We start from the raw sequence: 27,816 nt of genomic DNA, 5'->3' as shown, positions 1-27,816 counted from the left end.
AGAGAGCTTTGCTGCTTCCAGCTGCACTAAGTGGAAGGTTAAGGATTTAACTGACTCTTTGGGCAGAAGACATGAAGCACTGTCTTACAAATGAAAACAAATTTCTCTATATAGCTTCACTCAGGCAGAAAAGACCTGCCTAAGCTACCTGGAGGAAGTTTGTGTAGTAGAAAGGTGATTAGCCTCTGTTACACTTCATTAACATTGAGTTGTTTATACAGAGCCCTTTTAGATTGCTCTCTTACCACATTTTATTAGATGGTCCTATAACAGAGGTTTTAGGATTTTTCTGTGCCAGATGGGAGTGGATGAGTATTCACAGCTTCAGCTTTGATATCAGGCTTAAAACAGAGGAGCACCTTCCTACTGCAGCCAGGGGAAAGTAGAGCCTTCAGACTGCAGATCAAGGAACATCTGCAATTTAACACTGCCCTCTCTGCTAAGAGCTGTAATAGAGTTATTGCAGGGACTCTTACCAGCCACAAACTGTAGAGGAACAGAACTGCAGTTGTGAGGGGGAAGACAGTTGGGGACTCCTTCCTCTGAACATGAAAGTTGATGGAAGAATAAAGGATATAGAGGAATTTAGGTTGGAAGAAGAGACTTCTTCCAGATGACTGAGGTCATCTAGGTCAGCTTTCTGTTTAAAGCAGGGCTAACTTAAAGAGTAGACTGGGTTGTTCAGAGTTTCTGCCAACTCAGCTCTCTGATGCAATTTTTTGCTTGGAGAAGGAAGTAAATTTCAGATGGATTCAAAAGGAAATTCTTCTGCAGAGTATTCAGGGCTTCCACATCACCATTGGATGAAGTTCTTCAAGGATTTTTGTACTGAAGACTACAGTGTTACTAATGTTTGCTTTTTGCTTTCAGGCAGAGACGCTCTCTGCCCCAGTAACATGGGCGATGACATCAGCTTGAAGTTTCGCCAGCAGCTTCTACTCATTGAAGATAACCTGGAGACCGAAGATGTAGCAGCTTTAAAATTTCTCTGTATTGACCTGATCCCCTTCAAAAAATTGGAAAGGGTGCAGTCAGCACTGGACATTTTTCAGCTTCTTATGGCTGAAGAGTATCTAAATGAGGAAGATACTTTTCTACTAGCTGAGCTCTTATACAGAATTAAATGTCACTTCTTGCTCAAAAAGCTTGACTATACCAAGGAGAGAGTGCAAGAATATCTACCAGAGAGGGGAAGAGTGTCTCCATACAGGTGAGCTTTCAGTGGGATTCCTTTAGCTCTATTGCTGCTATCTATTACCTGCTGCATCCCTTTCCATTTTTAAATTCTTAGATTGCCTTGTGTTTCTACACCCTCTTCTGTTCTGCTTTGATCTCACTGGGTTTCTGTTACAGGCAGATGCTGTATGAATTGGCAGAGAACATTACCAGCGAGATGTTAAAGGAAATCATATTCCTCCTGAGGAACCATCTGCCAAAGCGACAGACAACTATTGTATGTAGGGAGACACAAATGTGTGTATAGTAGAGAGGGAAGAATGGGGGCGAGGAGGAGCATGGGAAAGAGAATCTTGGCCAGAATAAGGTGTAATTGCAACTAGGCTGGTCAGTATTTTTATAGAGTTAGAGAGGAGGAAGCTGGTGACAGGATTAGAGTGGAATTTGGTGCTGCTTTGTGCCAAGGACAGTCATGGATGGTCTACTGTCTTCCATTAGACCGCAACAGGGTGACATATCAATCTTTTTTTTTTCCTGCATGAGTTATGAACAAAGGACACTTGTGTCATATGTCATTGRTACTATTTCACAGCAATAAAGCCTTCTCCAGGCCAAAATTCATTAATACAGTTTGAGTAAATCCTTGAAGCAAGAACATACCAAGTTACAATTCAGTCAGTAGTTGCACATGGTGCAACATTTCACCTGTCCGCTGGTGATGTAAAATTGACTGTTTGGTACTCATTGGCAAGAAGCAAAGCAGAAGATACGTAAYTATCTGAGGCAGAGAGGGCTGAGAAATGTGGTTTTAAATTTTAAGAAATGATAACTGCATTTTRCTCTTTCTTTTTTGCTGTCAGTCTGCTCTGGAATTGCTAATTTTATTGGAAAAACAGGGCCTTTTAACTGAAAACAATGTACAAATGCTGGAGGAAATCTGTACGAGTGTTTCGCCTGATCTCCTGGAAACAGTAAACAGCTATAAAAGGGAAAAAGGTGAGAAATTCAGAGTCAGAGCTTTCTACTAGAATGCAAGAAGCTCTGGAAATATATGGGCAACTGAAGTTGGCATCTGATGGTCCTGTGTGTGTACTGCTGCAGCAGAAACTAGAGCAGGATCACTCAGTACCTTCACACACAAGTTTAGCATGGTTGTCTTCAGCTTCCATTGCTTCCTAGCTGAGTTCCTATRAGGATGTGCAGCTATACTGTAAAAGGCACTTTGTGATTTACAGATGTACACTATATAAAGTTGCTCAAGAGAGTTGTGTCTGCTTATTAGCTGGCAAGGGAAATTGCAAGTGCATGTGTATCTGATAGGTAGATAAGCTTTGTTATTTAATAAGTGGTCCAGCTTCTAAGAGGTTAGACTATAGTTTGTAAACTTATTCCTTTAATGTCCTGTAGAGTAATTATAAGCACACTGGGAAAAGGTTCTAGTTTCATTTATTTAATCACCGTGAAACAAATTCTGGGAAGTGCAATACTACATCTCTCCAGCAGGTGCAAGGACACTTGTTTGATGAGTTCAGTTTCCCACACTTACTGAGCATGTTTCAAAGTGGCTCTTTTTTTAATGCATTTCTAAATACAGATCCTCGTTTGCCTTAATGTGCAAATTCATTCTTGTTTAACTTAAAGGCACTTGGCTTCTCTCATTTATCGTCTCTTTCTGCTTTTAGTATCTCTACCTCAGSAAGAGAACGTTTTGCCAGTCAAGGAATCTGCACTGCCTCACACTGGAGGTGTCAGATTGTTCACTTCACTACAGGTATACTGAAGTGTATGCTGCCTACTTGGGTTTTAGTGGTTTGGAGGGTTGGGGTTTTTTTCATGCCTTTATTTTGAAACCACACTGGCGATGAGATCTTTTGCTAAATCTTCTTATCTAATTTAGGAAAGGAGCAAGCATATTCCTTTGGCCTGTAAGAAATACAGCAGCATATAGCATCAAATAATAGAAGTCAAAAATACCCCTGCTGATCATGTGGATTGGCAAAAGAAATGATATTAGGAAGAGAAGTGAGAGAGAAGGCTAGAAAGGTGCATTCTAGAGAATGGGTCGCTCAGCTGGTGCTAATTTTTAAAGTTTCAGCTGAATCATCACTAAACTACCACCAAAGACTAACTACCGTAGTCTGAAGGTCAGTTCAAACTGCGGCTGCTAAAGAAAGTGGTCTCACTGTACCCAGCCCTGGGTCTTCCTTCAGCTGCATGATGAATCAGCCCAGCTTACCTGGGCTATAACTAACCTCTTTTTTTGGGGGGAAAAGGAGAGGAAGGGAGAGTGGAGGGTGTTTTAACCCGTATCAGTTCTAAATGGGTAAAGTCAATGATCTTTCTGAAGATAGTCCTCAGAAGTACAGTCTCAGTAGACAAGAGCTGAGGAAAATGGGCTGTTTAGTATCAGAAGGGCTTATATTACTGCTGCTTGAGCTACATGTGCTCTACATGTATAGAGGATTTGGGGAAGCTTTCACACTTGGCATGGTCAGAAAATGAATGCAGTTGTATTAAGAGAACACAAGTTTTTTTTTTTAAAAAAAAGGGGGGAGAAAAACACACCCAACCTTGTGTCTATGACCTGTTTGATTTTCCTGAGAGACTTGCCTAACAAAAGTAATGAAAAGTTTTACACATTTTGCATGCTGTATACTAAACTGTTGACACATACTGCAGGAAGAGGTCACATAGGCCGGATTTGAATCATTATGTACAATGAGTTAGAATCAAATAATTGACCATCCAAGCAAATTGATATTGGACTATATTGGACCTTTATTTTGTTTATAGTGACTCTCCACCCCTTGTGGAAAGGGGTGAAAGGATCATTTGGAAGTGAAAGAGAATTCTTTGCCATTTCTCTTTCTCCTTAAGAGAAGGTACAGTTGTTCCAGCTCCATGAAATTTGCTTTAAGTGGGGAGGTCTTTTGTAGTTCACTGTCATATGCTTTGCTACTCTTAGAAATTCAGTATTCTTCCTCTTGTTACTCAAACAGATTTGGTGTTCATTAACCTTATTTTAATTATCACTATGAAAAAAATATATACAATGATTTTTAACATGCATTATTTTCTCCTGCCCCAAAAATAGGAGACCTCTATCAAATCTGTGAGTTCTATCAATGGTAAGGCTTTCAGGAAAGTGTGTTTTGTTTTGTTTTTTAATACCTTTATATTTAATGTTACGTGCTACTAACTGTCTTGCCTTATTCTGGGAAACTTCTAACATTTTGTTTAATGAAACCAGTTATCTTGCAGTCTTCTTGGAAAAGTCTTTTGCTTTCTGCACAAACTGATTTGAAAGATGCTTGTTCCTACATAAAAGAGGCAAAGTACAATTGGCAAATCCTGTGTACTTTGTCAGTCATTAACTAGAAGCCAACTAATGTGTTCTTTGGGAACTGAAATATGGGCTAACTTGCTTATATAATTTTTATATAATTAAAATATAATAATGATTAAAAGCAAAAAGCTACTTTCTTTCCTGTGAATTAAAAATAAATTTTCTATTTGAATATCCCTGGGAGRGTAAGAGAATGAGACACAGTGATTCGAAACCTCAAATACTATTTTTTTGTGTGTACAGAAAAGCATTTTATCTCTGACTTCTTTTGCTGTATAGATCATTATGGTGAAGAGCCTGGGAGCCTGTGGGAGCATGTTGGGAATGTGCGCTCCATACCTACCGGACAAGGTTGGTCTTCTCTTAGGGTTTTAATAGTAAGCTGTTTTAATTTTGGGCTGCCTGAAATCTAATGTGCTATTTAAGTTAGTTCTTGTAGCTCTTTTGCATGGAACCATTAAAGAGGAAATGAGAAAATGCCCTGGAAGCAGGATGAATTCTTGTCTCTGTATTCTAGTTCCCTCACTAAGGCAGACATCAGGAAGACCCATGCCTGCTCTTCTCAGGCATTTCCAGAGTTTAAATGTCTAACTGTTTAAATAAGCAGAAAATAGATCTGAGGGCATAAAGAGGAAAACAGACAAAAATTGCTTCTGTTCTTGGCAACTTCTGTCCACTAGAGAGAACATAATATATTAAAGTTAATGTTTGTGCATCTTCCAGTAGCTTGCTGGAGTAAGTGAAGTTACTGAGATTGCCAGCTAAGAGAGTTTTCAAGGTGTTGGGTGGTGGTGATGGGTGTTTTGAGTAGAACAAATAGTGAATGATTTGTACAGAGGAAAGCAAGAGTTTTGGGTTAGTCAGAAGGCAAAATATTTCCTTCACCAATAAATACAATTATATTTTGGATCATATCTCTAAAAAAAATTCCTTACGAAGGGCAGCAAATCTTTTGCATCTATCTTTGTGTCTCCGCATCAGATTGGACAGCTGCAAAGTGTAGCAACACATCAGCTCTCTTCTGCTTTACAGCTCCGTCAATAACATCTTCTGAAAGTTTGTCTGAGAGCTATTGTAAATGATTCAGGAACAGAAGATTCTATAATGGGAGCTTCAGTATTAACATCACAGATCCTTCTTGCAATAGAGTTGATTTCTATGCTGATTTCCAATTGAAAAATTAATTTGACTGTCTTGGGTAGAGTCTGTCCTTGTACCACAGATATCTCTGTTCAACAAAACCAATGTGAATGGAAGCCTTGCTTTTGTCACAAAGGATATGCAAAAAAATTACTGGAGACATGACCTGAAAAGATTCTTTGAACAGGACAGTGCTATCTCATAAAGAGGAATTATTCCTTTCATGTAGTAGCATTTAAAATAAAAAGCGCTGCACTGTAGCTGAACTCCTTGCAACATCCGCCAGTATTAGTTTTCTCCTCATAAATACGTGTGTTATCTTTTTCCTAGATGACAAAGCAGCTAATGTTATACAAGGCATCTCTGAAGTAAACATGGGGCTGCCTGCAGAGTTCGTCAATGCAGAAAATGAATCCAAGGTTTGAGACAATCTCATCCTTCTTTTTGAGTAACCAAGGGTGTGCAGTCTTTGTCCCTGTAATGACATTTGTCATGCGAGGACTTGTAAGATGTTTGTGCATCTCATTAAGTCTTCTGAGTAGTCTGATCAATTGGAACATTTCAGGGAATATTTTAATGTTGGAGGCCAGAAACTTACCAATATTGAAATGCGTGAAGGGGAAACGGCTTAATGCCTATGATACTACTCACACATCAGTGCATCTGCTTATCTTCCTGGTGCAGGCAAATCATTTGCCATTATCTTAAATTGCATGTTTTGGAGATGGTAGCAGAATATACAGGTGCACAGATGAACGTAGCTTAGCAGTTCTCCCTCTCTATATCTGACTTAGAAAAAGTTTTGGGGCATTCTAAAATTAAAAAAAAAATTAAAATAACAGGTAGTATGCAGAGACCTTGTAAGGAAGATGAAAGAAGGCAAGTGTGTCCAGCAAGCTATTGCAGGCACGTGACTATCATAATAATCCAGAGGTCTTGGTTCAGAAGAAGCTCCSTTTTGTGAGATCTCTTCTTAGAAACTGTGTGTGTACTACTTTTACTGTTGTCCAGACTGCTGTAGCAAAAATATTGTTTGCTGCTGTTGAAGGAGCTTGGAAAGCTGCCCTTTGGTTGATTCCACTAAAATGCAGAAAATGAAGTGTTTCTTTGTTGCTCCCTCTAGTGAAAAGAGAGGAGCTGGAGTGTCTGATAYTAGAATGGACTTGTTGCTGTTAACCTGAGATTGGACTTGAAAAGATGGTACTTGAAGTTTTGGTGACTTCTCAGTTTTTAAAACATTCTTACTGAAGAGTGGGAGAGAAYTTTAGGTCTTAGCAAACCAGGTAGTGTCACAGGATTCAGTGCCTCTGGGACCTCCCTATTCTATTCGCAACCCTTTCCAGAGTATCAGCATGAACCACCCACTCCAGGTACTCCTCACTACTCTACTTTGACAAATAAACTGAGCTGTCTAACATGCTGTAGTTTCAGTGTGAACCCTCTGCTATTTGTAATCAAAATCCTTTTCTGTCATTGGAAACAGCTGGGGACTATTATCTCCAATACGAGCTCAGACTGCAGAGTTTAATTGCTAAATTAAGCTGTATTTTTGCAGTTGCTAAACCTTTGTTCTGCAGTTTAATAGTATGGTGAGATAGTGTGCTTGAGGCTTCACCTGTATCTTTTCACATGAGGAGACACCGCTGAGTTTCAGCTTTTCAAAAATAACCGCAATTTTAGATGCCTCTAATTTTGGATACCCATTTTGAGACATGTTAAGGAAATACGATTGTTGGAGATCAAACATGAATATATTCATTGTAGCTGTAAGCTGTAAGCTTTTTTCCTCTTTCCTTTCTACAGAAGTTGACAAGCTACAAAATGGATGGACCACAGAGAGGATTTTGTCTTGTTATTAATAATGTTAAATTTGATGGGGGACTTCAGGAGAGGAAGGGTTCTTGTAAAGATGCTGGTAAGTTACGGAAGTGAGTTTTTTTTATATTAGCCTCTTTATTTTCATCTGTGTTTATTGTCCATTTTAGTTAATATTCTTAAACAGTAAGGTTTTTGTTTTGTGTTAATTTGTCACCTGTGTATCCTAGAGAAGGAAAGGCTAAAAGATACAACACTGAACACAAGTGATACAAACACTGAACTTGCCATCGTTCGTAGTTGGATCGTTCTTGAATCATTTTAAGAATTTCTTTTTACTCATTCAGTTTGGATCTATAACTGTAATAAAGAACTAAAACTAAGGCACCATTTCACATAATGTAATCCAAAATTGCTTATACAAGCAATTCTGTGTATATTTATTTAATTGATTATTTTTATTCTTACTGTCTTGTTTATGAAACTCTGTAGCAGTCAGAACTGAATTGGAAAATAATGACCTGAGGAAGGTTCTGAAAGAAATCTAACATGGAACTTTGGGGAGATTACTTGTATTTCCAGGTGCCATTCATGAACTCACTTAGTGTGTCATTGTACATGTTGCACCTGTCACAGAGTTATGAAAGTGCCTTAGGTCATATTTTCTGTAACTTGTTGAGAAAAATCCAAGGACTCTGTATTTAAGCTGGTTCCATCTTTCTTCCAGAAGACGATCCTTTAGTTGATGCTAGTACAAGGATGAATTTGAAGAAGCATGAGAGTGGGAAGTTCTTTCGCATATCAGATTTGATTGCATGGTGACTTCATAAAGTGTTTTTCTACTGCCACAATTTTTCTTTTTATCTTTCTTTTAACTACAGGTGAACTGGAGCGAGTATTTACATGGCTTGGTCTAGATGTGAGGATTTACACAGATCTAACATCTCAGGAAATTAAAGATCTGATGTGGACTTGGCAGCATTTGAAAGATCACAAAGACAGGGACTGTTTTATTTGTTGTATTCTATCTCATGGAGAGTCAGGAGCAATCTATGGGAAAGATGGGGAGCTTGTATCAATTCGCATGATCATGTCCTGCTTCACTGCCAAACAATGCCCAGCACTTGCTGAAAAACCCAAACTCTTCTTTATTCAGGCATGTCAAGGCAAAGATATACAGCGTGCTGTCTATGTTGAACCTGATGCACGAGTTCCTCACCTGCCTTCTGTGCAACAGAGAATTTCTCCTTCTGAAAGTATTCCTGAAGAAGCTGATTTCCTCCTGGGCATGGCCACAATTGATGGCTATGCCTCTTTCAGGCATGTTCAGCAGGGGACTTGGTATATTCAGGCCCTGTGCAGCAAGCTACAGCTGTTGGTACCCAGGTAAATACTTGACTGCTTTACTTAGCTCTTTATTGAAGAGATGGGAAGCCCATCCCCACCCTTTTTTTTTCTTCAAAGGCAAACTCAAATAGGAAAGCTAACACAGGCTCTGAGTTGGACAAACTTAGWTAAAAGTGATGATTTGGTTGCCTGGCTCTGGTAAATTTATGTTAGCACTGCTAGTACTGTAGAGATAGTCTGGAGAATGTGAAGTTTAATTTAAAAACTCAACATCTCCAAACGTCCCCTCTGCCTATTAGRCAGAACCATCTGTTTCTTGAGTGGATTTAGGTAAAAAGTTCTTTCTTTCATTTTCCCTACTGATTGAATCAAGCAATGCAAAGTAAGAAAAGGTCTCTTGTTTTTAGTATGACCTAAATGAGAATACAAGAAAAGAATTTTGGAGAAGAATGCCTATTTTCTGTCTTCTATGTATTAAATGTTTAGATTGTATCTCCTAGATGCTCTAGGAGGCATTACATGGAGAAACAGTGCCACCTGCCCATTAATAAATCAGTTTTTTTGTTTGCTTGCTTTCTGTCTGCAGGGGTGAAGATATTTTGTCCATTCTTACGGAAGTTAATGAAGATGTGAGCAGGCGTGCTGACAGCTTGGGAACGAAGAAGCAGATGCCCCAACCAGCTTATACTTTAAGAAGAAAATGTATATTCCCAGTGCCTAGAGACCCTCCTCCCTCACAGCAACACTGAGGCTTTCTGAATACATCCTTTCATGGGCACATTTTATTTAAATGCAGTTCATCACACTACCTGGTTAGGTCAATTACCCAGACTCCTGAGGACATTTAGCCTCAAGGCAAGGCCTTACAAATTTTTTTGCAGAAGAAAATGTGAAACCTAAGGAGACATAGTTAYCACAATCCATATGCCAACTATTCAAACTGTCTATATTTTCCGAGTAATTAGGATTGGGATGGCTACTTGCAGAAGTATGCTTCTTTGATGTTAAACATTTTTTATACTTGCACAGACTATAGGTATGTAGCTATTTTTGTGTCAGCATGAGAGTTGCATGTAGCCTTCTATCTAAACCAGAACATTAATAGTCTGGTTTAGGCTCATCGTGTTTTATTTTTGCATGCTAAAAATTCTGAATTCTGCCTCTGAAACCACTAACTCTGTGGAAAAGTCTTAGAGAAAAGAGAAAGGTGGCAAAGTAGGGGAGAAAGCTTAAGTAGTAGTGGAGAAGGATTTCTTCCACCTGTAATTTAAGTTACTTTTAATTGTACGGGGAGTTGATTTAACTATTGAAATGAGTAATTTTTTCATAATGCTCAGTGATGTCTTCTGACAGCTGTCACAAACCTCATGTGCAGTGAGATCCTTTACAAAAATWGAAAAAAAATGCACTGCAAGAATGCAGTGTAGTGTGCCTTCTGTGAAGCTGTCTTGGTAACTAACATTTCCTCATCACTTTTGGGAAGAAAAGTTAATGTAGAAGGGTTATTTGGCACTCAGGAGTGTATCTGCATAGATTTATCAGATCGGTTTCCTTTGTAAGCATTAAATGTTCTGATAAGTCAATTCTTGTTTTAAGACTTGAAATGCAGCGATATGGGAGAAAAGGGTCCTTCTTGATCAAGCTTCTGATGGAGCATGTTTGAGTTTAACTGAGATTTCATGCTGTTTTGTTATGAACATTTGCATATACTGTATCTGTCTATGTCCTTCATGTTTGTTACTGCATTAAATTTCTTCTTTTTAAGAGTCTGGGGGAGATAAAAATGACATTCTGGGCTAAGTTTATAACTGTTTATAACTTGTTTATAACTGTCCCCTTGCACAATGTTGGGCTGCATGAATCAGTGGGTTTTAACTGCCTCAGAGTTCAGATGGAAGTGAAACTTAGTTTATTTCAGCAAAACACTGTTATCTGTGCTTTCTAGTCATAAAGCAGCCCCAAACTTAGGGTTAGGATTTRAAGGAGATGCCATCTAATGTTGGTGAAAGCAATTTTTAGTTTGCACTATCCAAGATTTTTAGAGGATTTTACATCATCCAAAGCATTAAATTACAGCTAATCTGCTGAAACAGTAGCAGTAGCTTTTTACYATGATAAATTGACAGTTATGTGACCCTTTTGATTCTTCTGGATTAGTATGATCACCATACTTGAAATCACATTTGTGCCACAGGCAGAAAATCTATTATGTCTGTTAGAATATGTCACATATTAGAATCATCAAGCATCTGGCATGCAGTTACTCTTGGGTACATTTTTTTGTACATTTAGATAACAATTGAAGTTTTATGAATACGGAGTAAACAAGGGCAAAAATTTTGTCCTTGTTTCAGGAGGATCTTGGCTTCGTTTCTAAGTGTCATAGATAAAGACATTGTGTTCTCTTGCTGTCTGTGGAGGGGCTTTTGCCTAGTAATCTCCAGTTAAATGATGAAGGTAGGTAATAGCAGTCAGCAGAGTCTAGACTGTCTTCTGTCTTGAGTTCCCTCAGGAGTGGGGCTTTGCCTTGGAATAGTGAAGTCTCCTTCATCCCTAACACCACTTGTTCAAACAAAGGTTGCACTGCTGTAAACTTGTACTATTCGGTGTGAATATTTTGCTTGTGTGCATCAACAGTTTTGTTTATGTGGCTGTGCACTGTGAGACTTGAGTGCATACAGTGGTATTCTGTGTCAGTGCTAGCCCACAGGCAAGGTAGGCTTGTCACTGTAACTGTAGCTGCTGTTGGGTAAGGTTRCTGGAAGTGTCCGTGTGACCTCCTGTGGTATATTGTAGGATAGCAGTCTTCAGGGGAAGTGGGTGGGTTTTATCCAGCTTGGAWATTTATTAGGGTTTGCTGCACTCCTTCAGTGTAACTGTACTAATACAGAGTTGTACCAGATAGAAATCAGCCTAAAACACCAAAAAATAATGGTTTCTGTAAAGGTTTATTGGTGGCATACAGAGGCGTATGCATGCACGCTACCTCCACAGCGAAAGAACAATTAYCACTTGTGCAACTCTCGTTTAGACAAAGTTAAGTGGAACCAGTGTAAAAAGCGTCTTCCTGTTGTGGAAGTTATATCCTGGGCAGATTGTGATCTTAAAGTTGCATTGTTCACCCAGTCTCTGGTATGCTGACCCTACTGCCTGCCGATTTTTGTGCAGGAGCTGTATATCCTGGCTGAACCAGTAGAGGCCTTAGTCATTCCAGTTGCTCAGCAGTCCTAGCCTCAGTGTTTTCTCTTTCCGAACCACACCCTTTCTAAGAAAAAAAAAAGGGGGGGGGGCAGGCTGCTTACAAGGAGGTGGCTGGGTCACTGAAAAAGGTTCTAGGGGAAGGCAGAGGGGCAGAACCTGGGTAAAGGAGAATGGGGGAGCTGGAGATAATCCAAATAAACAAACAGGAACATTTCAGGAAAGGACAAGAGAGGATGAAATGAGAAGTGAAACAAAGACAAAAGAGGAAGAACAGCGCTGGGAGGGCTGGTCTTTGGAGCTGCTGTGTGTTGGAAGAAGCCTGTATCTGTAAAGAGCCAGCCTAGGGTTGGCCCTGTCTGTAAGTAGTTTTCATGCCATACTGAAACACCTGTGTGGTTTATTCTTCTAGCTTGCAGCTGGAGTCTCGATTTTCGTTGAGACAGAGGAACGGATACAGGGAGAAAGATGCTGAGGCATGGGCTGACATGGAGATAGAACTGTTCGTTGCTGAAGGTTAGAAAGGAGTGCTTGTGGTGTCTCTTTGTGCTGTTTATTGCTTTTGCATAAAAGGATTTGTATCAGTGAAACTGAATCAAATGCTTTTCCTGAGCTGTTAGCTATGGAGAGGGAGTGTGTGCTGGTTKGGAGGAATTTGTAGGCCTTCTTGTATATGCCTCATTGTATCAGAGGGCATGTTACAATTTTGAGTTTATAAAGGTAGACAGGTTGAAATCAAGGAAAGATTGTTTTAATTGCAAATTTTCAATAGATTTCAGCTCTCCTAACTGTCTCTTCATAATACTGACATGACGAGCTTCAAACATGGATGGAGAGGTCTTGCAGGTGTGTGATARCTGCTTATATATTTCTTGCCACAAGAAAAGTATCAGTGACCAGTATAGCATACTGGGTATCTTACCATTAAAGGCTGAATTCTGTGCTTCAAAGTGAATAAAAATGTCAAAAGTTAAATACTGCTTAATTCTTTTGTAAAAAGGGAAGTATATTAAGTAAATAATTGCAATGTAATGTTTAGACCTTCAGTTCCTTGTATTTACTGACTACTGCTCCTGAAGTTGACAGTGATAGTTCGCTTTTTTTTTTCTATATATAGGAAATAGTCTTCCATTAAAATGCGCGTTAGAAATGGGTTGGGTGAGTTGGAGAAGGACTTAGGAGGAAGGAGGGTAGGACATGGAAGATCTAGTAATGCCACAGGTCAGTGGGGTTGTTAAGCCATTTTTATCACAAGTGCTGTAATAATTCATTTGCTGAAACTGGAAGAACAACAAGTAGGGAACTCTGGCCTTATGAGCTCAGCTTACTACTGTGGCATACGTTAACTTTTTGTAAGTCATGTGACAAAATAGGCATGTCAGGAAAAGCTAGTACTTTTCCTGGAACTTCAGAGCTCATGGCTGTCCGTTCTTTCACTTTTTTGAGAGCCGTTTCAGCAGTGCTTCAGCTTGTCTTTCCATGTAAGTGAAGTAAAATGGATTATTTTTGTTGTGGTAGAAGAATTTGCTTGTTAAATTTGCATCAGTTGCATCTTTATTTTAGTAGTGGTAGGAAAAGATAGAAGTAGTTAAATTTTGATTTAGTATGCTCTCTGTATTTACAGGGAAGCTTAAATACACTGTGTAGATGGCATATGTTTCAATTGCAATAATTTTGCGGTTCTGAAATTTACAGCTTTTCAGAAATGAAAAAGAAGATTTCTCRTACCAGGAAGATGTATTATCATGAGCGCATGCCTTGTATCTTCAGATGACGGCATGGTGTATGTGAGAAAGAAGATAATTTCGTAATTAGCTACAAAGAAAGTATACTTTTTATATCCTATGTGAATATAAAAATACACATTCCGATACCTGAGATCATTGAGTCATCAGGTTAAGCACATATGATTCATTCAGATATCAGTGGTTTTTTGTTGGTCTTGACTGAATGATACAGATTCTTGTCTGTTCAAAAGTTAATTTTGAATGGATTTACAGGAAGTGATATTTGGGGGCAGAGCTTGAATCATACTTCATGACAAAGACTGTTTTGCTGTTTTGATTTGTTTCTGGCTAGACCAAGGTTAGGTTTCTGTTGTCTGTTCACTCCTGCTCACTGAGAACGCTGACCAGAAGTGTGTCTTCCAAGGGATGCTCTGCTACAACGTGGCCCTTGCATGAGGGACAGTGCAGTGTCTGCTAACTGTCTGGAGTATTTACAGTACTAACTAGTTTAGTTAGCAGTCGGCTGAGCTGCTTTGRAGTTGTTACCCCAAGTGTTAGTGTACTTGCAGCATCAGTAACAGTAAAACAGATAGCCTAAGATGCTGCTTATGTAGGAGTAGGAAGTTTTGCTATCAGAACTTAATTTGTTGTTAAATTTTCAGTCTCCCAGTGAATCCAYTGAGACAGGAGATGTCCACCAAGTGCATCCCTATGCAGTTTCATTTCAGAGATTCCTGGACATTTTTGCTCTGAGGCAGAGAGAGCAAAATACCAGCTGGGTCTCTTGCAGTGGGGCAGACTAGGTATCAGGGTGAGGTAGCATGGGAGGCTTGCACTTCATGTTTTCAGACTTTCTCTTATGCTCAAGGGGTGGATCCATAAGCCAAGGTTGAGATTTAAAATGTGTGTGTGTGTGTGTGCGCGCACGTGCGCATGTGGTGAAGAGGAGAAAGGAAATAATCATTCAAGAGCTGGTTTTCCTTGATGCAGACAAACCAAAACAAAAAGGTGTTTTGCTTACAATGACATTCTGGGTCAGAAGCAATGCCTAAGGAAAGCAGAAGCCATATAGTTTAGAAAAGGCCCTTAACTTTGGTAAGATGCAAAACCTGGGGGTATGGTTAATATACAGCCAGTATAAAACAGTCTCTTGCTCCCGAATTGGATCAAAGCTCAAAAAAAAAAAAAAAAAAACACTAGGAAAGAGGCCACGTAGATGGAGCCATCTGCAACCTGCCAGGACTGCACATCCCATGTGTCTGTCACCCTCCTGTCTGCACACAGAATCTGTGACTTTCCTTCTCACTTACATAAACTTATGTCACTTACGTACTCTCTTTACACTTACATAAAGTTTCTTGTGCTCCTCCTGAGTCTGATGAACTGAAAGAGTTAAATATGAAAACTATAATAGCAGGAGATTCTACTGAAGTATTTTTGACTGCATGTATTTATTTTGGGCTATTCTACATTTTTATGTATTGTATTTTATTTTTATGATCTTGCTTTTGCACTAATTACTGACAAATCTGGACAACTTCTGTCTGTTTAGATCCAAGTCCTGATAGAAAATGAGTACAGATATCCACAAACTCCTTTTTGGCATTTCTGATGCACTGGCCAAGGACGACCTGKCGGCTCTGAAGTTCCTCAGCCTGGAGCACATCCCCCTGCGGAAACAGGAGGCCATTCAGGAGCCCAAGGCCTTCTTCCAAGTGCTGCAGGAGAAAGGCCTGATCGAGGTGGGGAATCTGGCCTTCCTGAAGGAGCTGCTCTACCGCATCAATCGCATGGACATCCTGACCTGCCACCTGGGCTCCAGCCGAGAGGAGATGGAGCGGGAGCTTCGGATCCCGGGCAGGGCAAAGGTGTCACGCTACAGGTAAGCACAGTAGTAGTAAGCCTTTGCATGGAAAAGGTTCAAGCAGAATGGTTTTGCTGTGTGCCATCTTTCTTGCTTTCTGTCTCTGCTGTCATCTTATGTGTATCCCAATATAACTATATTTATTACAGCATGACTGTYTACCTTTGTTAGTTTTAAGACCAGGATTTATGTTTTTCAGTTCAACTGTATGGCTGTGGTTTTTCTGAGACAGACACAGCTTCTCTGTTTTCCCGATTTTTTGGGACAAGCTTTTTTTCCACAGTTATTAGAAGGGTTGACTGTGTTTGGCCTACATCACAACTGGAACTACAGGCAGAAGTTAAGTCTTTCCTTAAATGAACTGTGACGATGTGAGCCAGACCATATAATGTTTTGGGAAGAATATTCCTAAATGTAGTGTTTCCATTGTAGCTATTAACTGCACTTACTCTATAATGCTCTTCTTGGATGACCTTAGTGCATTAATGGACACACTATATACAAATGATTGGAGCTGTTATCAGACCTCTTTCAGATACCTGTAGGTATTTGGGTGGGGAAGGTGAGAAGGGCTTGTCTCATACCCTTTAKTTAATTGTCATAACTTTCTTAAACAGTCTTTATCTATCCTTTTTTGCCAGACAACTGCTATATGGAATTGCAGAAGACTTAACTCCAGAAGATGTCAACAGTGTGAAATTCCTGCTGCAAAAACAAATACCAAAGAGCAAGCTCCAGGATAATGCTGTAGGCATAGTGATCTTGATAAGTATAATGCAAGGCTAGTTCAGAATCTGCCTCTTGTAAGGAGAGAAGAAAGAGCGATTCACTCTTGCTAAAATTCTGTTGTTCAAAGAATGATGATGTTAGCTGACAGCTGCTCTGTGACAGAGTGGACCCTTTTTTCTCTGTCTTGTCTTCTCTCTGCCCTTCTTCACTCTCCACCTTTCTCCGCATCTTTTCTTCTTTTGTCCTTGCTTGGCATTTTTAAAGACATTTGTGCATATGCTGTATCCAGGAGAAATGGTGGATGCTGGAGGGAAARAGTGTTTTGGAGTCAGGAATCTGAGTTCTAACCTGAGCTCCACCACAAACTTTTCTTATGTTTGTGAACACATTTATTTCTTCAGTGTAATTTCGGATAGCAACACTTTCGTTGGCTTCTCCTCAAAAGTATTAAGAGATTTGGTAAGCTAGTTGAATACCTGTGTTGTAAATAATGAACAGCGTTACAAAAATGTTTGATATTGTTAAGAATCTTCCTATTTGTGTTGTGGTACCTGTAGGAAAATTGGCAGATTTACTTCCAATTTGATGAACTAATTAGTTTTAAAAATGAAACTTTTTCCTGAATACCTCTTCTGTATTAGAAAATGTATAACATTACAGCTAAATGGTTTATAATAATTCATCTGAAAACAGTGACACTTAACAAGATTGCCACATTAGTATCCACATAACTGGTTTGCACTGTTGAAACAAAGCAGGCTGACCCAGGTAAATGCAATTTCTAAACATCCTGTCTTATCTTACTGATGTGTTTCTTCAGACACATTGCACCCTGATCCATTTCTCAATGAGATTTGGAGGAAAAAAAAATGGTCTTTAGATGACCWGTCTCTGGGAATGAGGATGTTGCCTTCTACGCTGTCCAGAAGTCCAAGGTATTTTAAGAGTTACTTGATGCAATCATTGAAGGTCACGTATGAGTTTGGGTTGTATTTTTGTTTCACCAGTCAATGTTGATGGTCTTACTGGAAATGGAAAGAAACGGAGTAATTAAAGAAGAKGATGTAACAATGCTGAAGGATATATTAAAGGGATTTAGAGCTGACCTAAAGAAAAAAATTGATATCTATGAAGAAGAAACAAAAGGTAAATTATATAATCAGGTAATTTAGCATGGAGTTGAGTTAGTTGAGTTTTSTCATTTTGCAGCTCAGTTCTTGGGAACTGAGGAGTCTGGAGTTAAGGGAGACACTTCAAAGTATCCTAGGAGAGTCATAGTGGCTCTTGGTGCCTGTGATTTCCTAATTTTTCTATTTCCTTGTCCCATCATATCTTCTTGTACCTCTCCCTGAATTATATTTTGTGCCTTGTAAATAATCTGGATCTCCTCCTCTTTGCCTTAAAAGCAGTCTTAATTCCCAAGAGACAATGTAGTGCTGGTTTTGGACCAGTATAGCTTTTCAGTCACTGAAAGAGAAAAGAAGTGACAGATAATTGCCTTGGGGAAACTAGTCTTGTGTTAGGAGGTTGTCAACCTTATTTTCTGTTAGCCAGGAGGCTTGCTCTTAGCAGAAGGAAAGGTTACTGGAGACCAGATACTTGGATAAAATTCAGTTATTAGCTTTCTACCCTAAATGTGAAATTTCATGAACTTTGGTGTATATGCAGCTGAGGTGTGTCCTGTGACACCACAGATGGACTTAATCTTTGGGAAACAGTGTGTCAACCATCAACAACTGAGACCTGTTAATTTTTTCCCCAGTTTCCTCCTTTCAGTTGACTCAGTTTGATGTGTTTCCTTAGACATACCTGTACAGCTGTGCCATTTCCTGTGGAGATATGAATTAGTTGCCCCAAGGTATATCCTTGTGCTACTGAGGTGTGCTTCTCTCTCTGCAAGAGTGGAAGAATTGCTAAGGGTGTCCAGCATAGACAGCTCCTCTGTCAGGAGTATTTTATTAATAGTATTGTTACTCTTTTGTCCCCYTTGATAAGTAAGTACGAGAAGAGCATACTGCCTTTAAAACCAAATTTCATTTAAACATGTCTGAATAACTTGTAAAAGGGTTRGTGTGATTTATATCCCTGGGCAGAGTCTTGGGTATGAGGGTTTATTCATTTATTTCAGGCAGTTGTATTCAAGGCAGTGTTTTGTTGCTTTGAGGAAGTCTTGGTGTTCTACGTCATTGGTTTGTCCACCCAGTTAAAATCCTTTGGAGATGARGCGACAGCCTCAGAAGTGAATGTGCTGAGTGTAGTATATCACTGTACAAAAATAGGTCTTCTTGTTCACTTCTGTATCTTGTAGTGGAGATGCTAGTGAATGGCTTGTCTGGCATGAGTGCTCGTATCCAGACTTGGATATCTGCATCTTCCTGCCAGCCAAAGGGCAGGGAAGGACTGGAGTGAGGTATGATTGTTGTCGGACTGCAGCATATGCTGTCTGTCTGAGGGCCAGACCTTCACTTCTATCTGATGACTGTAATTTTGGCAGTATTTGCCTGGGGGTGTAGACACACATACATCTTTTGTTGCATTGAACACTCTGCACAGTTTCACTCTCCAGCAATCTGCAAAACTGGAACCTTGCTTGATATAACCTCTCCAGAATGGTGGTATTCTGACAGTGTGGAAATGATTCCCTACTTCACTCTTTGCATTGTTCTTCTGGTGCTGAAATACGCTATATGGAAGATTTGTTCTTTTATTCCTGAGGTGTTTTGTTTATCCTCCTCTTAGAGAATGTTCCTGAGGAAAAACTCTGCTATCCAACATGCGTTCCTGTGAATCCAGCAGAACAAGGAGCAGAGGGGGGAACACAAACACGCCTGGTGAGCAATACCTCAGGATTGCCCTTAAAGTGTTCATTCCAGCTCCTGGGAGCACAGATACCTAAAACTGAGGGGGGTAAAAGGCCRGGGACCTGGCTTTATATGTAGGCTTTGGATGAATTCCCATTTKCAAAAGAAGGCCAAGCCTTGTCTCTTGGTGAGGACCTGGCTGTTACAACCTTGTAGGTAAGAAATGAAGGAGTAGCTGTCATGGGAAGAAAGCCGATCTTAAAGATGACAGAGATGGGAATGGGCAAAGGTGAGAGTATCCCATCCTTTTCCAACTCAGGCTCAACAGATGGAGGGGGGACCAGCAGCATCTGCTGCCTTACAAGAAACCCAGCAAGACTCTCAGAGGGATTGACATGGTGCTGGAACCTTTCCTCTGCACATGTGTCAGAATATTCATTTGCTATTTCAAAATCATATCCCGGGGGTGGGGGTGGGGGGAGGACTTCAGGGAGAGGAAGCAGCATTCTTTTTCCTTGTTACCAGGGCTGGTTTGTACTTTTGGCCTTTTCCTTTCTTGTATCTTGGCTCTCTTGATTTTTTTGTGTTTGGGCATGGAGAAGCAAAAAGCTCTGTATAGCATACATCTCTTGGATGTTTGGCACTGCTTTCTTACCTACTTTCTGTGTTACTACAGCTTGTGGAATCATATAAGATGGAAAACAACCCCCATGGTTACTGTGTGATTCTTAACAACTACATTTTTAAAAATCCTAGAGAAACCAGGGAAGGAACAGTGCAAGATGGAGGTTAGTACTTTTTAAATAYAACTTTTGGGTTGTTTTTTGTGTGTGACGTCTGAGAGAATTATCTAATATTTTTTTGTGAGGCATGGCCACTTTAATTAAGCTCCTTTGCCTCCAGGATAAGTAACTGGAACGATAGTCACTGCAAAAATTGTAAATATGCCACTTCAAACAGTTTTGGTGATAACTCGAGGAAGGTTGAAAGAGTCTTAGTTGTTTGCATGTGTAGCAAATTATGAAGGAGGGATTACRATTCTTTTTACTTTTTAACTATCATAAAGTAACACTTTTCAGGTCCTTAAAGTYTCTTCAGTGATTTCTTTGCTTAATTTACTGACTGAAAGGTATAGCTTTGCCATGCCATCAGCTGAGAAAGCATTTGGATTTAGTCAGTATGTGCATCTATTTGCAACAGACCTCAAATAAATGCAATTATTTTACTGCTCTATCATTTTCTGTATAGTCTTTCTTCCTGCAAAAAAAGTTTATCCTGTCTGGATAAACTAAAATCTAATCAACGCATCACTAACATTTTAACCTTAAGCTTTGTACAGGGCTTCTTGTTTCCCAGCTCTCTTTGCTCTGCCAATAAAACACGAAGTCAGCAATTACTGATAAGTCTGCATGGCACCTTACCTTTGTTAGTGGCCTTTTCTGTGCRTTGATAATTCTCACAGAATAAGGAACTACATCATTTAAGAGCAGCAGAATTTGTCATGCTAAAGGAATACCTCTTCTTTATCTATCTAAGGGCTCTTCTTAAGCACCTGAGATTGCTGTGCAGTGTACAGTTAAACACATTGCATAACATGCTAAGCATCAGCAAATTGTACTGATTAATCAGATAATCTGAAATGCACTTTTGTTTTAGACAGTGTGATGTTTAACTGTGTTATATTAAAAAAAAAGGCATCTGTGATTTTCTTAACACTTGACAGGCTGAGAGTCAGTGAGATGAGTTTATTGGTGAGATCTGAATGCTTCTGCCAATACCTGTTGTACTGTGCAGAGCATGGAGTTTCCTCATCTTCCTTATCATTGTTTATGTTTGACAAGTGTCTGCTGACTTTCTTTTTCCAGAGGCACTGAAGAGGGTCTTTAAGTGGCTTCAGTTTGACACAGTTGAATACATGGATCTAGAAGCAAACCAAATATATGCAAAAGTTAAAGAATACAGCAAAAAAGATCACAGCAATATGGACTGTTTTGTTTGCGTCATCCTTTCACATGGTGATAAAGATAAAATAAAAGGCATTGATCAGGAGTTCGTAAATATTAAAGATTTACTCTCTTGCTTCACGGGATCTAACTGTCCCTCTCTTGCTGGAAAACCCAAGCTGTTTTTCATCCAGGCTTGCCAAGGGTCTGCAGGTCACCCAGCTGTCACAATAAAAGAAGATTTTTCTGACTGTCTTGAGACAGATGCTATCCCTCTGACTTCCATACCTGACCGGGCTGATATTCTGATTGGGTTGGCTACCATGGAAGACTTTGAGTGCTACCGCTGCAAGAGTGGCAGCGTTTACATTCAGTGCCTCTGTGACAAGATGGAGTTGCTTTGCCCACTGTAAGTATTCTTTTTAACCCAAGTACAACTAGGGTATTGTTTTCATACATACTTAAATATGCTGTGGTGAAACAAGACTGTTTTGTATTTGCTCTATATAATGCTCTTCACCTGCAGAGCAGTGTCTGATTAGTAATTATTCCAGAAGTAGGCACTATTATTTTTTTTAAGTTCAAGTGACTTAACCTAGTTTGTTTGTTACAGAACCAGGGTTGTAATGTTACRTGCAAGCGTGTGTTTATAAATACATATGAACAAATGCATAAAACACAAAAAGCATGTAAAACAAGTGTGTAATACGTAAAAACAAGTGTATACATGTATCTTTAACATTTCTTAAATGACAAAAAATCTTTCTTCCATTGACACTTGATGACAGGCAATTTGTTGGCTAAGTACACAAGCAAAAAATTAGTATTCTTTGTCTACCTGTTGCCTCATTCATGTCTGCCCCCCCRTCTTCAACTTGATATAGAAGATAAGATTTCTCTCCAGACACTGCTTTCTCATGAAGTCCAGAGGAGAGCTTGGAAAATGCCTAAATTTGATTCTGTGTCATCTTAGTGCTGACTTCTAATCATAACCAAGGTAGAGGACTGTGTTTGTAAAGTGATTCTACACAGAAGTTGCTTTTATTCCCAGTGCATAGTGGATGTTGTGGTTACACAATGGGAGTGCACAATTTCAGTGACAGGCAGGGAGACAGGAAGATACCAGCCTTCCCTGAGATGTAACGTTATTGGAGCAAACATCTAGGTGAACATCTTGGCCTAGCCGAAAGTATCATGTATTTCAATGCACCTTTTTTCATTTTTATTCAAGCCGCAAGGATCTTATTACCATCCTGACAGAAGTGAACAAGGAAGTGGGAAGAAGAGTACTAAATGGATGGAAGCAGATGCCAAAAATATCATCAACCCTAAGGAAGCAATTGATCTTTCAAGTTCCACAATCCCAATCAACAGAAAATAAATAAATAAATAAATAAGGACACAGTCAATTAGGAATCACTTCTGGAATGGACCTCCACATGGAATTCAAGAGAATTTGCAAGAGAAATTGTGTGAATCCATGTAGTTTACAGTCCTGCAAGGGGCCATGGGGCCTCAGTTTTCTGATTCCCTTGCTTATTCAGTCTCCTGGCACCTGGATCTGTAGCAGTCTGATAGGGCTGTGGAGAAGTACAGACCTGCTTTCCTGTCCTGCAGAAGCAGTGGAGTTTGTTCAGTCTTTGTTTCAAGTGAGGAAATATTTCAAAGCAGTATGATTCTTGAGCATTGTTGGAAATGCCAGTGGAATTTCATATTTCTGTATGTGTTGTTAAGAGGATACATCCTTGAAATCTGAAGAAAACAGCCATTACATGCAGAGTGCAAGAATGCCTTCCCAGGGAGTGTGTGTGAGATTTTAACAGATTTACCAGAAGGACCGATAAGAGGTGATGGTGAAAATGGTGATGATGATGAAACAAGTCTGCATTTCTGTGGTTCTTTCCCTCCAAAGTTTCGTTTGCTTCATTTGATTAATTAACTCAGCTAAACAGCACTGAGATTTATCACCTTTTTTGACAGTAGGGATTCTGATTGTGGGTTTTTTTTTGTCAGAGCACTTAAGGGCAATCTGTACTGAGTAGCTGTCAAAAATGTGGAAGGAAGGTCTCACTCCTTCAGAACCACAATTCTGAGATGCCTTCTTCTCCAGGCTACTGACTTTAGGTCCAGTGGGTTTTTTTTGTAATAAATACTCCTGGTTTCCATGTCACCCTTGTTTGTGGTATATCTGTCTCTTGGATGAGTGGACTGACATGTTCAGCGTGACAAACACCTTTACCTCATTTGGAAAAGTTATCTTTGCTCTCATTGAAGTGTTCTGTGGCAGTCACTCTGGGAAGTGGCATATTGATATTGCTGCTTTAGCAGATGGAGAAATAATAGAAAACAGTAAGCTAAAGTTCAAGACTTTTGTGATAATAGCTGCTGCTGTTTTTTTTTTCTTGCATCTTCAGCAATGTGTGGGTGGTGTAGGGGAGCTGTGTGGGATTGTAAAGGCTACGTCCTTTTTGAGTTTTACAAGATAAAGGATGGATTTGAGATACTTCCTAACTTCTGCTTGTTTGAGATTATATATTTTGGAGTTTCATGTCTAGCTATAATACAGAGGTTCTTCACTCGATCATGTTTGTGTTCTTGACGTGAGACTTTTTTCTTTTTTTCTAATTCCAGGCAATGTGTTGGCAGTTGCATTTTGCTCCGCTTATTCTGTTTCACCTCTGAAGTGAAAAGGAGAATGTCCATTCTTAGAATTACAGCTTTGTTCATTCAGGTTTCATACGCAGTAAATAGAAGTTATGAACACTATGTAAATGAGTATGCTGTTTGTGGCAAATGTTTGCTGAAGGAGTTGTTACTTACAGTATGGTTTTGTGGTTGACATTTGCATCAATTTATTTACCTTTTTATAGTGTTTTCATAAATGAGGCCTTGCTATGAAGTTACTACTTAGATTTGTGAATGTTTTATGGTACAGAAATGTATCTTAAAAAACAGTAACTGCATCCTCTGGGAGAAGCGTGCTAGATGATGACAGCTTTTCCACTAAGGTTAAGAGAAAATGTCATTGGTATTAGTGAACTTTTGCATTTGCAGTATTTCTCTTTGTATTACTCTCCCCATCATCAGCCTTGCATGGTATTGTGTTCTACCTRTTAAACTGTGGCCACTCACCTCCACAGCCAATTTCATTACCTGTCCATGAAGAGCTATTAAAAGAGAGAAAACCCAGTCAAAATCCTCTAATGCAGCATTTCTCTTGTACCAATGAACTGCTGCCTCATAGTCAAGCTTATGAGTTATTATCAACACATAAGCAAGTCCAAATGAGCTAAGAAGTAGAATGGCTTTATCTCTGAAAGCATCCAGGTTAATATTTGCAGTTAATTTCATTAATGTTTCAGAAGGCATTTCAAGCTCGTACAAAAGGCATACTTGCAATGAAAACTTCGGTGTAAGCATTACAGTTTTTTTTAACGTTGGCTTGTGCCACTGACTGTATTGCAGTATTTTTTGAAGAACAGAGAAAGGTCAACAAAAGTGAGGGTGGGGGTGGAGGAAGGGGGAACAGTGTTAGGAGCTAATTTATTGGGAGGATATTGAGAAAAGAAAGTGATTGTGGCCATACAGGCAAGAACTGGTGGCAGAGGAGGATTCCTGTAGTGTGTTCTTGGACACACTGCTGGATTTGGCTGTTCTGTCCAGGCACAGCAACGAGAATTAGGGGCTTTGATTCTTACAGACCTTGAACTGTGGCACTGGTACAGTCTATTATTTCTRTTGCCTTTGGCCCATGCCTATTGAAATTGTCCCATCAAGAGTAAGTTGTGAAAAGAATCATAGTCACAAGCAGTTGCAGGAAGTAGCCATACTGGGAATTTACATGCCCACTGTGGCTCGTGCAGCGATCAGAGAGAAAACACGCTTTCAGTTCTGTGGTCCTGAGCGAAGTACGATTCACAGACTTCTATGGGATGTTGACTGATACGTTCTTGCACGTGTTTGTGGCCCTCCCATAGGACTAAGAGACAAGAAGGAAGTTGTTTCTACAGTTTTCTGACTGTTTTTCCTCTTTCACTTCCTTTTCTGGTAGCAGAACTTGGAGAATGGTGAGCGGCAATTGCCTCTCCTCTCCAAAGGCCCTCAGCTACAGTTTTCCAGCCTGTCTTCTGTTTTGTTTTACTCCTGGCTGGAAGGCCAAGTGCTGTAGTAAAACGATGCTGGGACTCAAGTCTGTGTTTGTTTGCAGCCAGGAGAGGCATCATCACTAGAAAGTGGATTTAGAAAGTTGATAGGAAAGTGAAGCTGGTGAGTTGAAGACCTACAAGTTTTAGCTGAAATCAGACAAGATCAAAGTGGTGCTGCTTGAAAGGGGGATTGATTAGAGGAGTTGGGGAGGGACATTATCTGCAAAGGCAGAAGCAATATTGGGGGGCGGGGAGAGAATCCCTGCSCTGTCATTTGCATCTTGCTACTTACTCGTTCAGTTTACAACATCAGTTGCCCAGAGAGCTGTTGGCGCCCGCCTTCCTGGTGAGTTTGTCGTTCTCTCCACTGAAAGGGACTTTTGTGACCGGTTGTTCATCAGCCGCCGGCAGGATGGGTTCCTAGCGTGTGCGAGGAACCCGCTTGTGGTGCCGTCGCTGCCGGCTTTCCTCCATGGCACTGGCTGCTGAAATACGTAAGTTCCCACTGCCTGTATAAGGGTTCACTCTCAAATCAGTGAAGAGTGCAGCTACTGCAGAGTTTTGATTAAAATGTTGCTTATGTCTGTGGTCTGTAGGCAATCTTAAAGCCCAGAGAGGAGGTTGAATCAAAATACCCTCACTTTAGATCTAGCTGTGCAGCAGAGAGCTGGATTTTCTTGAGAAATGTCCAGTGTTCAGCCCTTGCTTGTGACCTTGTTTGTTTTTGACCTAACTAAAATGGTGACAGTGCTCTCAGAAGTTATTCAGCTCTATCTCTTTTTAGCTAGACAAAGAGACATACCAAATTATGAACAGAGAACAGCATRTTTAGTCTGAAATGACTTCTGGACAATACGTTAAAAAATGTGGTTTAGAGCTTAGGGAATTCCCACGTACTCATTTCTGTGGGTATTTTTTTTCTGTAATTGTACTTATCACTAAATCTGTTCTATTATTGACAGGCATAGGAATTCCCCAGGCCCCCGAGGTGACTGGCTGTTGTAGGTGCAAAATGTAGGGCGTTCTGACTAGGTGGAAAGTGATTCTGTATGTTTCTTCTGAGCTTGGCTTATGTCTTTTACACTAGTTTTATGTTTGTGTAATTGCTTCRTGTTCAGGCATTTATACAGCTGTATCAGATCCATACCTCCATCAGACTATTTACTAGAAAAAGCTTGTTTTAACTGTATGACTTGGGGCAGGTTAGCTGTTTTGAGTGTGTTGTCATTATCACGTTTTGACCTAATTTGCCATGCGTACAGTAATCAGATATCTTGTGTAGGGTTTTGAACATTAATAAGCCAGCCTCTGGGATAACAACCTATTTCTTGTTAATATATTGCTATGCTAAGTTGAGTTTTTAGGGGAAGGGAGTGTTTTTAAATCCAATTCAGCATTTAGGGAGAGCACGTTGTATATTTGGGGAGTGTGGATAGTGGCAGGGTGGCGCAGGGGGCGGTGTATTGGAGCAGCAGGTGTAACACAGAGGTGAAGCGCTGTCCCGGGGGCGCACGCCGTGGCCCTGTGCTGCCGCAAGCCTGCTGCGGTGCTGAAAGGTTCTCGAACGAAACTTGAGGGTTGGGAAGGGAGCGACGCGGCAGTCAGGGCCGGGCAGGGTGCAGGATCCGAGCAGCCGCCGTAAGTGTGCAGCGTTTCCTGTCACCTGGCCTGCAAACTGCTCGCAGTGAGGAAGTCGAGTAGATTACCTTCTCGCGTCTTTCAGTTTTGTGTTAAAATGAGAATGACTTGTCAGTGGCTCTAAACTAAAGAGAGGCAGTTGCAGCAAAAGCCAAGACAGAAGAACAGCTTTGTACCTTCAGCAGTAAGTTGAATTTTCTCAAAAGTGGGCTTTGAACGCTCTTATTCCTGTCAAAGATATGCTTGGGATACATGTGAAAATAATGGAGTGGCTGAGAAAAGCTTTTTTTTTTTTTTTTTTTTTAAAGTTGTGATTAGAGATGAAGATTGGAGATGAGATAGGTAACTAATAGGAGGGCATCCTCAAATCTAAATATGTCACACTGGCAGTTAGTTTTGAGATGGTCTCAGCATGCGTTTTTCATGAACTATTTCAAAATAGTTAAAAGTCTTTCATTTGTCTCCACCACTGTTTTCCACTTGACAGGTGGCGCGAGTTTCATGAAACAAAAAAAGATGAGAGTTCAAAAAAGCAGGGTGCAGCTTTTATGTTAAGAAGACATTGTATGTTCTGCATGTGGTGTGAGATCAACCGTGGTACCTAAGTATCACTTGCTCTGCCAGTAGCCTGCTTGCTTTCGAAGCTGTATGAGAAATCCCTCCATCTGAAAAAAAAAATCTTTTTTTTTTTGTTTACAGCGGAGTGAGGTGTAATATTATTTCATGGTAATTGGATCAAAGTTTTGAAATGTGTTTTCCTAGGCCAGATGGAAGAAGGAGCGCAGTAAGCGGCCTGTAGTGACACAGCTGTTTTGTGCGGAGGAAATGGACTCGCTCGCGATCCGCGCTGGAGGCGGTTTGCTCTGATGCGATCAGCGACGCTCGCAGCGCCAGGTTCCTCTCATCGTGGTGTGAAATTTACAGTAAGGATTTTGTGCCCCCCCCCC

The 27,816-nt window shown here is 40.1% G+C and overlaps 2 protein-coding genes and 1 long non-coding RNA gene across 13 annotated transcripts in view; 2 read left to right on the top strand and 1 right to left on the bottom strand.

Moving 5' to 3' along the window:
* Positions 1–896: 896 nt before the first annotated feature.
* CASP10 (caspase 10) lies at positions 897–10,588 on the top strand. Of its 2 annotated transcripts, none has more exons than XM_085299419.1 (10): positions 897–1,210; positions 1,354–1,453; positions 2,037–2,172; positions 2,859–2,947; positions 4,271–4,304; positions 4,802–4,873; positions 5,993–6,081; positions 7,466–7,577; positions 8,359–8,863; positions 9,411–10,588. In XM_085299419.1, the coding sequence occupies exons 1-10, from the start codon at positions 897–899 to the stop codon at positions 9,571–9,573; spliced, it is 1,614 nt and encodes a 537-aa protein (XP_085155545.1). In that variant the 3' UTR covers positions 9,574–10,588. The 2 variants fall into 2 exon arrangements, with proteins under 2 accessions (XP_085155545.1, XP_085155546.1); XM_085299420.1 differs by having other exon boundaries at positions 1,133–1,210; positions 1,358–1,453; positions 9,411–9,576.
* A 3,168-nt stretch (positions 10,589–13,756) lies between these two features.
* CASP8 (caspase 8) overlaps positions 13,757–27,816 on the top strand; it is a 20,004-nt gene continuing 5,944 nt past the window's right edge. For 2 of the 10 annotated variants that reach the window (XM_085299424.1, XM_085299423.1), the window contains exons 1-2: positions 13,757–13,805; positions 15,302–15,631. In XM_085299424.1, coding sequence (XP_085155550.1) covers positions 15,321–15,631 — 311 coding nt within the window. In that variant the 5' untranslated portion in view covers positions 13,757–13,805; positions 15,302–15,320. The other 8 variants (XR_014895150.1, XR_014895151.1, XR_014895148.1 and 5 more) reach the window with 8 other exon arrangements.
* On the bottom strand, positions 20,874–27,162 carry LOC146598980 (uncharacterized). The gene is made up of 3 exons (XR_014895152.1): positions 27,046–27,162; positions 25,524–25,716; positions 20,874–21,064 (listed from the first exon to the last, which is right to left on the bottom strand). It is a non-coding gene; the product is annotated as an uncharacterized LOC146598980 (long non-coding RNA).

This window comes from Rhea americana, unplaced genomic scaffold (assembly GCF_003343005.1).
Source record: "Rhea americana isolate MKP2758 unplaced genomic scaffold, rheAme1 scaffold_15, whole genome shotgun sequence".
NCBI lineage: Eukaryota > Metazoa > Chordata > Aves > Rheiformes > Rheidae > Rhea > Rhea americana.
This window is presented reverse-complemented; position numbering and strand designations above follow the sequence as displayed.